General features: G+C 32.6%; 1 protein-coding gene across 1 annotated transcript; it reads left to right on the plus strand.

Moving 5' to 3' along the window:
• The first annotated feature begins 862 nt into the window (after positions 1–862).
• Positions 863–10,569, plus strand: LOC105426680 (glutathione hydrolase 1 proenzyme). Its single transcript, XM_011638004.2, has 11 exons — positions 863–937; positions 4,466–4,616; positions 5,119–5,243; positions 5,385–5,524; positions 5,747–5,979; positions 6,113–6,273; positions 6,910–7,133; positions 7,716–7,911; positions 8,620–8,785; positions 9,214–9,360; positions 9,817–10,569. The coding sequence occupies exons 1-11, from the start codon at positions 930–932 to the stop codon at positions 10,003–10,005; spliced, it is 1,740 nt and encodes a 579-aa protein (XP_011636306.2). The 5' UTR covers positions 863–929; the 3' UTR covers positions 10,006–10,569.
• The last annotated feature ends 468 nt before the right edge of the window (positions 10,570–11,037 follow it).

Here is an 11,037-nt window from a genome sequence, read left to right on the forward strand (position 1 = left end):
CATATGTATAATAAAGATATGGTCACATTTAGCATTAAATGCGATGAAAATATGTGGCCTTAACGGTAATTTCTTATTCGAACACACACACCATTATTTTAATTTGTACTACGTTCATTTTCATGGTCTTTACATGATCTGTCCTCTAATTTCTAAATTCTAATTTTTATTCTGTATTTATCACTGTGTAGATGTAATTTACTAGTATTATAAATATGATTTACTTAATCTTAATATTTATTTATGTAATATATCATGCAATTTTTATTTGAATAAAATATAAATGTAATGAATAATGTGTCTAATAATAAAAAAATAAATTATAATTATAATTATAAATTATATTAAAATCATTAAAATCGAAGATCTCTATTAAACTTTTTTAAAATAGAACATTTTTATATAAAAATATAATATTGTGTGTGTGTGTGTGTGTGTGTGTGTGTGTGTGTGTGTGTGTGTGTGTGTGTGTGTGTGTGTGTGTGTACATATATATGAAAATGAGTAAATGCATAGAACGCATAAAAAAATATAAAACAACTGCACTTGGCCAATATTTTTTCAAGGTTATAAATTTAAGATATAACTGCAGACGTTGTGTTTTGTTTTTAAATTGATTGCATTATTTGCATTAATTTTCAATAAGAATGTCAGCTTCGACTCGTTGCTCGTGATGATTCCGAACTTTTACACGTGAAATGAGAAACGTAGAAGCGGGAATGACGTACGTGTGGAAATGAAAAGGAAATGCCAATATAAATTATACGCGTGTTCGTTTTGGCTTCCGGAAATTCACTCGAGCGAGTGGGGATGAATAGATAGAAACGGTATCGTTGCTCTTATAAGAGAAACGATAGCCTTAGAGAAACGTTTAGTCAAGGCTGGTCGCCTCTGTCATACTCGCTGCCGTTGCCGTTCGCCTGTGCAACATGATCGGGTCGGTATAATTTCCTTTTTTTTTTTATCGTTACACGAAGGTGTGCCAGGTTACAAAAAATGCCTGTGTTGACATCATCTTTGCATAAATTTTGTTTATTGAAATAATGGTCTTTTTACGTCGCTCGGCTATTAAAAATTAATGTAAATTCGACGTATAACGCGAGTGAAAGCGTAGCTCCGCGAAAGATCGTTTTTGTAGCTGCGACGATTGAAACTGACACTGTGAAATACATTTTATTTTTGTAATTTATAAAATTTGTGATGCTTAAAATAGTGTAGATATGTGTCGCAACATATATTTGTGCACACTTGCGAGCAAATGTGCTGCTGTGAAGTGCAGTTCTTCGATATAATTAATTACTCAATATAATTTGAGTACTTATCTGATACATTTTCTGAATATTTCGCTATAATTTACATGTAAATTGATATATTCAAAAAAATAAATGCAATACGGAAAAATGTTTAAAAATAAACATTTTTAAGATAGATAAAACAAACGGCGGCAAATAGTTAATGCGCTGATTACAATCGTACTTGACTTGGTATTTTAGGAATATTCCTATACTCGCCAAATGTTTATTTTTGTTAAGTTTGAAGAGATATGCAAATCTTTTTACAAATATTCTAATTAGAAAATTGAGAAATATCTAATTATATACAATGAAATACATCCTACCTTTTATTTGTTTTATTGTGTTAATTTCTGTTAATACAGATAACGCGGGAAAACACATCACAGCTTTTATTTGTTTGTAACAAAAAGTTGTTACAAAATGTCATGTAGGAAATGTTGTACGGAAGAGAGGAATTTAATTTTCAAATTATGTTGCTTTGCTTTGTTTAATAACAATTATTTTTTATTAAAAATAACTTTTACCGTGTCACTCATTTTTTCAAAATTTTTAGGAGAAGTATAAAAATTGATAATTTTCTAGAGGTTTCCAGAGACATTATACGTTAACAAGCGACAATGAGATTGCTTGACTCAAGTAATTAGCGGTAGTGTAATCACGTGCAACTAATATGCCGTATGTTGCAATCGCATGTAGAATCGTAATCATCACGTGTGCGTAAATGCAATTATCGTTTGCGTATGCAACAATATCTTTAAATAAAATTAAGTAATATTATAATTATTAAAAATGGAAATTTAATTTCTTAATTTCTGATCATGCCAATAATATTGCATCGGTTACGTTTATCGTGAAACGATTGCTGTTAACTATATAACATTTCTATTACAATTGCAAAAGCATTTAACTGGCTAGATAAACTCGCAGTCATAATTTTTTTGCGTAAATAGTGCATCTTTGTCAGGAATATGAGAACACGTTTTAAAGCATTTAAAAAAAAATTTTTTTTTACTTTTTCTTAATTTGTTAAATTATCGACAGTTTTGCAATATTCTGATCATTTTTTATACAAATCATATACGTGTATTGTTTTAATTATCCTTAAATTATTTTTAAGCTTTTTAAAAAATATCTCCTTTATAAAAATTTTTAATCACATAAAAATGATAAATTTTGTATAAAGCAAGTTTTAATAAAAATTCCAATATTAATTTGTCTTAATTTATTATACTTATACATTTCTATTAAGTATATTTTTTTGCAAATCTTACCAATAGTTTACAATTTATCGTTTATTGACTATTTTGTTACGTAAACTATATCAAATAATAACATACTACATACATAACAGATAGAAATGTTTTAAATAACGCAAATAAATGTCAATTACATTATGTTGGATAGTTAAAATTTTTCACTTATATGTAATTAGCTCGTAATTAAGTAAATATTATTTAGTTTAAGTTTAAAGTGTTACATAAGAATCATGAAAAAGCACAATTTGTTTCTTAAATGCAAATACTTGTAAATTCATCATGATAAGTGCATTTTCTTGAATACTCAACGTAAATTCTCTAAATCATGATTATTTAAAAAAGAAATGTATTATTTGAACAAGATGGTCTGTGTTATTCGATAATGTTGAGTAAAATGTTTAATAATAAAATAAAATATTTATTTAATTTATATCTGATTCTGATCGATGAAATAAAAAACTTTGTTTTCTTGTTTTATCAATACGAGACATCTACCTCATTAATTCATTAAAGTCGTATCTTTATTGCACGTTTATAAAGGAATTGATAGACTGATAAGATCTAATAATTACTACAGACATTTACAGACGTGCATTTATATACAATGGTATATAATCAAGTCTGAATAATTAAGCAATTATGGGATAAAATTCTTATTGTATCACTTTAATTTTAGAATCATATTTCAAGTAATATATCTCGAAATTGATAGATATCGTAATAATTTGACTCTAAGACAGAAGAGGAGAGAGAGGAGAGAGGTCCGTACGGTGTGGGAATGTATTGAATAATGTGTACACGTGTTACGCAATCTCAGCGGATTGCAGAGTAAATGTCTTCTGCATGTGTAAATCTGTGATTACACGATGATAACTGGATCACGTTCTTGAGTCAACGTCGTCATATCAGTAAATGTGGCACTAACACAGTACTGCTGATGCTCGTTGATATTTTCCAAGCGATGCATATCTACGCTTAATTATATAAACTTTTGAATCTTATCATATGTAAACAATGATTGTGGATAATGGCTATAAGATAACTTCAAAAAGCTTCGTCATCGCGAACAATTGTCGATTATATACATTCGACCTTAATTATTATACCTAAATATAAATTTATATTTTAATTAACATAAACATAATTTGAATTTTGATTATTTGTAAATAAATTTTTATTTGTAATTTATTTCAAAATTTTATATTATCGCATAAAATTATATGCACCGTTATAATGCTTTCTGTAAAATAAATTGTGTATGATTATCTTCGACGATCAACGCAAAATTATATTTTATGCTGTGTAACGTCATCGTGCTATTATAATTGTATTTTACTGTCATTGACTTTACAACGGTGACGCAGGTGCAAATGCGGTCATGGCAAACCATTGGAGCGTAGATCACGAGATTTTAACCGGCAGAGGCTCGCAGCATCACCGATTTTTATTTTATGATCACTGTTGTGCAGCTGATCTTTTTCATCAATCGCGTAATAATTTGATGATCGCAATCATCATGATTATCAATTTCCTATGAAAGAGTATTGTAGTCTGCACAACTTGATTTCACATTTTTTGATTAGGTTTTTTTATTATGTAACATTATGTATGGATTTTAATTTATACGCAGCATAAAATCGATGCGGCAGAAATAGTAAAAATAAAAATTTCTTCATATGTTAAACGCCACGCGGATTTTACATAAAAATTATATGTCAAATGTCACGCGAGTTGCGATTAAATTTGCAATGTTTAAATTTAGGAATTGTGTTACAATGTGGTCATCCTGCCAGAACATTCAATCATGAATTTTTGTAAAACGAGCGCGGTTATCTCCATCAAATCAATTCTCATATCGTTACAAAAACAATATAAAATTCTAATTTTTAATATCTGTTTCTACATATTTTGCAGAGTGAAAAAGAAAAAGCTGCTTGCATTCGGTGTGACAGTGGTTATACTTGTGGCTGTTTTCGTAATATTAATTGTAATCTTCACACACAATTCAGATGTTAAATGCGGATCCAAGTTTATCAGTTCTTCTGAATTGGGTCGTTATAAAAAGGTAATACTTATTAATATAGACGAGTATAAAAATTTAGATTTATTAAATTATAATGAAATAAAGATGTATTTCCATTTTATTAATATATATAGGACAAAAACATTGAATCCTTATTTATTCGTGCAATCGAAATATGGACAAAAATAATTGTAAAAAATACATTATACACTTTCCGTGCCAACAAAAACAGAAAATTAATTAATAAAAAAATTTAATTTAATATTAAATAGTAGAATAATAAACGATAAAAATAATGCTACCTATGTTTATTCCAAAAATATATTTTTATCGGAACGTTGTTATTTTAATAGCTGCTTTATTTTAAAATTATTATTCTCTCAATACAAATACTTGCATAAAATTTTGTTATGTATGAAAAGAAGAAGCGCATGAAATACAACATGTTATAATACATGTTATAATATATTCGATATAAGTAATACATTTGAGAGGAAGAAAGACAAAGCTTTTTTCTCACTATTATTAAAATATTTGTGAGCAGGGCGCCGTGACGACAAACGGTCAGGAATGTTCCAAAATTGGTGCTGACATCTTATCTAGGAACGGTTCGGCAGTAGATGCGACGATAGCTGCACTTCTTTGTGAAGGCATCGCCTCCTTGCATAGGTAAAACCTGCAACTTTCTGTTTTTCCACTCTTTTTTTCTTTCTCCCATTCAGAGAACCCGCTTCTCGACTCGAGTAAGACTCAATTAATTTGCCAAGCGAAATATACAGCGAGCGAAATGCTTCTACATTTGATTTAAAGCATGGGATTGGGCGGTGGATTTCTCATGACGATATGGGACGCGAAGAGCAAAACGGCGGATTATCTGGACGCGAGGGAGACCGCCCCGATGACCGCGACAGAGGACATGTTCGATGGCAATGCTCATTTGGCCATATATGGTAGGATTTTTCTTTTTTTTTTTACAGTAAAGCTTAGCCGAGGGATGTGCATTTACGTTCGAGTCGTTTATAAAAACCGCTGTCGCGGTGTTACATAACGTCGGACGTGACATAACGATCGATTAATTAAAAAACGCCTCGTTATTTTTGCTCACGCGTAACAATAGCGGGAATGATTCCCGGGCCGATGTAAACAAGCGAGATCTATGCACTGTCGAACAGGTGGCTTGGCAGTTGCCGTACCGGGTGAGCTTATGGGCTATTGGATGGCCCATCAAAGATACGGGAAATTGAAGTGGGCTGAGTTATTCGAGCCCGCCATTGAATTGTGCAAAAATGGATCACGCGTCAACGATTATCTCGCCGCGTATCTGCTCGAGAAGGAGCCCGTGATAAAGAACGAGAGCAGTCTGGCCGAGATACTCATTAACCCCGCTACCAATAGGACGTGGATCGTGAGTAACACCCTGCTTTTCGTTTCCCAGAGCCTTCTTATCCTTTTCATTTCGGGTCAAAATTACTTTATCCGGTATATAAGGCACCTAAGGAAAAGGAAAATTACTGGAATAAATAGAGAAACACTTGCAGGCGGGAGATCGAATAAAGAGACCGAAACTGGCGGAAACGTTGGAATTGATAGCGAGGGACGGTCCCGGCGTATTTTATAATGGCAGTATTACTGACAAATTAGTCGACGAGCTAAAGCAATTTGACGGAATAATCACGAGACAGGATTTTCAAGCGTACAGGTGAGCGTTTTTCTACCTCTGTTTATTCTCAAATGTTTTTGAACATTTGTAAAGCGCAAAGCTTCCTATTACAGATAAGATAGGCCAAAAGCAATTATAAACTTATTTCAGAGCAATTAAGGTTTCACGAGAGCACATAAAAAAAAGAAACGTGGCTAATTTAATAGATAAAATGCCGCTCACAATCTGCTAAAATGATAATAAAAAGTATACTTTAAAATAATTATTAATTCATTACAGTTAGAATATTACAGTTAGAATATAACAACAAAATGATCATTCTTAATATTGAGAGACAACCGCTGTTGAAACGATTAATTAAACATGAGTAAATATCAGAGAGAGAGAGAGAGAAAGAGAGCCGTTGGTTGAAATAATTTCAAACATCATTATTTACAGTTCGATCGATCTAAAGCTGCTAAAAATGTGGATAGATTAGATTATCGTGTTGATTTCGTCATCAAATACAAAATACACAGTAATAAAATAAATATTAAGTTTCTCTTTCTTCATCTTTACGAGTTACGATGATGAAGCCGAACGATGACGATGGCCGATGACAAGTGATATCGAATGCGCGTCAAATTACGATATCGTGCGAGAGTCACGTATTGATAATGCCCAAATATTTCGCAGAGCCATATGGAGAAAGCCGGTCGAGTTGAAAATGGGAAACCTGACAATTTTCAGCGCGCCGCCGCCGGGCTCAGGCGCAATTTTGATGTTTATAATGAACGTCATTCGTCGCCTGCTGCCGGTCGGCAATGAAAATGTTATGTGGCAACGTATAGTGGAGACCTTCAAGTGGGCTTACGCAAGGAGAACAGAGCTGGGGGATCCTGATTTCGTCGAGGGCATAGGTGAGCCTGTGGAACGGTGGTTTTAACGATGGTTCTTAGTATTTTTCAAGAAATATTAAGAGACATATTTAATAATACCACATCATCAATATTGTAAGAATTATTAGGGAAGTGATAATTACTAAGTGTAAAATTAATGGACGTTAAGTTATCGCGTTCATTCAGGCATCAAAATAATCTTGACGGCTTTTTTTTTTTTTTTTTTTTTTATTAAAAGAACTTCTGTAAATAATGATAATTTTTCTTGCGCTGACAATCGACGTACGTCACGATAATATATTAATCAAGAAAAGGAGGAAGCAAATAATTCTGTATACATACATGTGTACATATATAAATCTTTTCTTGGTTTAAATATGACGATATGACATGTTTTTCTGAGAATTGACGAGGCAAACGCGTCTGTATCTCCTAATTGTTACCTTGTATATCATCACGTAAGGCAAAAAGCGAGATTTACCGTGAAGGCTTGGTATCTGAATTCCCGTGCGATTTTCCCGAGCGTAATTTCCTCGAATTTCCTCCTCTCGACCCCGCTAATCTAAGGGGAGTATTTAATACGATGGAATTATTTCTTTGTAGACGCGCTGCTCACCAATTTAACATCCGATGATTACGCGGAAATGATAAAGGGAAGGATTAAGGACGATCGCACGAGTGAGGACCCGAGGCACTACGGCGCCGTCGTCGCGACGAGCGTGGATTCAGGAACCGCGCATGTTTCCGTCCTCGCGCCTGACGGATCCGCGGTCTCCGTCACGTCGACCATCAATCAGGTGTAAGTAAATTCGCAAATGGCCAAGTAAATCGAACGCCCGAGCCGCGACTTACCGACAATTAAATCCCGAAAGCAATTAATTATTGTTCTCGATTAATATTCGAGATAATATTTTGCGACCAATATCGGATAAAATCGTTTGTTCACCGTTTTACGTCTCACGTTTTTAGCAGAAAATATATATATATAGTAAATATATGATTTTTTTTAAATTTAATTTTAATAAAAAGTCCATTGTACGTGTTGTTGTTAAATCTTTATAGCGTCGCGCAGATTTGTTTTAAACTGTTTACATTATTCAAACAATTACAATAGCCTGTTTGTAAAATATAAAACGTTATATATAATAAACGTTATGTATAATATTTTGAAATAAAAATATCGGAATTTTCGTGATAATGTCAACATTCCGCGGTAACAAAAATTTTGTTATAATTTTTATCATAATACTCCCGTCGCGCGCAATATCGACACGGTAAAAAAAAAAAAAAAAAAAAAAAAAAACCGAGAGGAGGAGAGGACCGATTGAGTCACTTCACTTCCGCGATACGCTCGACGTTTTCGTTTTGAAAGCGGCAAGTTTATATATATCTATTTTAAAAATGGAACGATTCAGCGCGCGCGCTGAACGGCGAACGGCCGCATAAAATCCCGCGGCGAATAATATGCCGGGCGTTTCGTTCCTTTGTAAGGATTTTTATTTAACAGATTGGGCGCGATGATACGGTCCAAGTCCACCGGTATAATATTTAACGACGAGATGGACGACTTCAGCTCACCCAACATTACTAACGGCTTCGGGCTGCCGCCGTCACCGGCGAACTTTATTCGACCCGGCAAACGGCCATTGAGTTCGATGTGCCCGACTATAGTGGTAAGCCATTTTCACCGCGAGCCGTGAACCGTCGACAAATTCACCGGAGGCTCGAAACTCGGGGAAATAACTCGCGTAATAAAACAGTCGCGCCGCTCGGCGCGCGCCGTCTCTCACGTACGTTGTTGGGAAACACGTCTAATGAAACGGCTACAATGAGTTTGCAATTAACCATCGCGAGATAGGCATCGATTCCGAGAATCGCTCGACTCAATGATGTAATTGCAATTCGCGATCGTCACGCGATCGTCGAAGCGACTCTCCATCTGCTGCCGCCTATAACTTTTCGCGCATTTCGAGGGGCGATAGAGAAGTCGTCGAAATTCTTTTTTTAAAACGCTCCTTTTTTCAAATAATGAGCAAAACGTCTCACGAGTCTCAAACGGTTAATTTAAGCTCATTTAAATCAATCGTGCGATCTCTTTCAGGTTGATCACAAGGGCGACGTGAGATTAGTGATTGGCGCAGCCGGTGGCACGAAGATCACGAGCGGCGTGGCGATTGGGATGCTCTTGAATCTCTGGTTTGGTTACGACATAAAGGAAGCGATTGATGCACGTAGACTTCATCATCAAGTGAGTTCGAGTGGTATAAATAATTGAAGAAAAAAATAATTCTCATGAAGAAGCAATTGCATTTACGCATTATTAGAGTTTTCGTTATTGTTATTTAATAAAATTTGAACAAATTAAATTTTATATTTTATATATTTATATCTAGAATTGGAAAGATTATAAAATACTATATTAATGGTTAATATTTCAAATTTATTAAAATATATTTTTCAGATTAATATTAAAAGGATTTTTTAAATCTCATTTGCTAAAATCTAAAATCTTTCCATGTATTCCATGTATGATTAGTCATAATCTAGAAATTATTTATATTCAGTTTGTGAAAAAAATCCAGTTTTCATTAAGGAATATTAATAAGGCAACTGCCTTCAATTCAAACATTACGTGTAAACGAAAAATACTTATTAGTCATAGTAATAACAAATTTTTTTGAAAAAGTTACTTGAAAAATTACAGTTATTCCCGATGAATATTCAGAACGAGAAAGATTTCTGCCAAGTCACGTTAGATTACCTGAAGAAAATTGGACACAACGTTACCACTTTTAGTGGAATTGGCAGCGCAATTACAGCCGTGTCTAAAGAGAACGGACTTATAATGGCAAACTCAGATTATCGCCGACAAGGAACAACAGCGGGGTTTTAGAAATTATTTTGCAGAATCTGTAAGAATGATCTTGTACTCTGTGAATTCCTTTTTGTGCTACCGTAATTTTTTAAAGAGAAAACTGTGAGCGATTGTTATCGTCTAAGCGTACAGTTACTAATTAATACTCTCTACATGACATGGACATTCTCCATTTTTATTATATCTATTTTTAAAAAGAGCAGTGGTACGCTTTTTAAAATTACAAAGTCATCCGGATAAGATATGCGATTAGATAATTGATATGTAAATATATAGTTTCAAAGTTATAATTTTAAAGGAAAAAACATTATACATTTTGAAGCAAAATTAGACAAATTATATAATATGTCTTTACGATAAATTAAATTAGTATATAATATCTTTATTTACTTGGCTGTAAATACTTAAAAAGTGTAATTGTATTATTAGTATTACTTATTTACGTATTAGTTATAATTTATCAATTCATTGCTTTGTACATATTCCATATTTTTGTACATATTCCATAATATTTCATATGATTAAGATATATAAAGTCATATGTTTAAATATAAATAAAATTTATTTTTCAATATTATACAACTGTTTTTAATGAAAGGTAGAGTATCTGTAACCGATAACATAGGATTCTATACTTGATAAAATAGCATGATTATTTCATTACTCAAGCAATGAATCATGCAACTCTATATAAAATATTGCAGTAAAACGTTATAACAAAATAAATAATTAATTACAATGTATAAGTAAATAGTGAGTTTTTCTTTTCAAATCTAAATCATGTTGATGTCCCTCAAAACTGGAAACAAATTACTATGGAAAGAACAACGTAAAAAAATTTTATTCTTATTAGCTGTGCATTTTTTACCTTAATGTAAGCTTAATGTAAACTTAATGTTATTTTTTAAAGGTAAACTAAATATCAACAATAAATTGAAATAAATATATGGAATTATACATATATGTGAGATATATTCTCGTTTCGGGATAAATAATTTATAATTTTTAATATTTTCGAATAAAGATTTAATTGTCATTTGGGCAAACCTA

This window comes from Pogonomyrmex barbatus, unplaced genomic scaffold (assembly GCF_055798465.1).
Source record: "Pogonomyrmex barbatus isolate J1 unplaced genomic scaffold, ASM5579846v1 scaffold11, whole genome shotgun sequence".
Lineage (NCBI taxonomy): Eukaryota > Metazoa > Arthropoda > Insecta > Hymenoptera > Formicidae > Pogonomyrmex > Pogonomyrmex barbatus.

Coding starts and splice junctions, on each gene's coding strand:
- LOC105426680 (XM_011638004.2), top strand. Junction 5,244..5,384: donor GGCATCGCCTCCTTGCATAG/GTAAAACCTGCA, acceptor TTTGATTTAAAG/CATGGGATTGGGCGGTGGAT. Junction 6,274..6,909: donor CAGGATTTTCAAGCGTACAG/GTGAGCGTTTTT, acceptor AATATTTCGCAG/AGCCATATGGAGAAAGCCGG.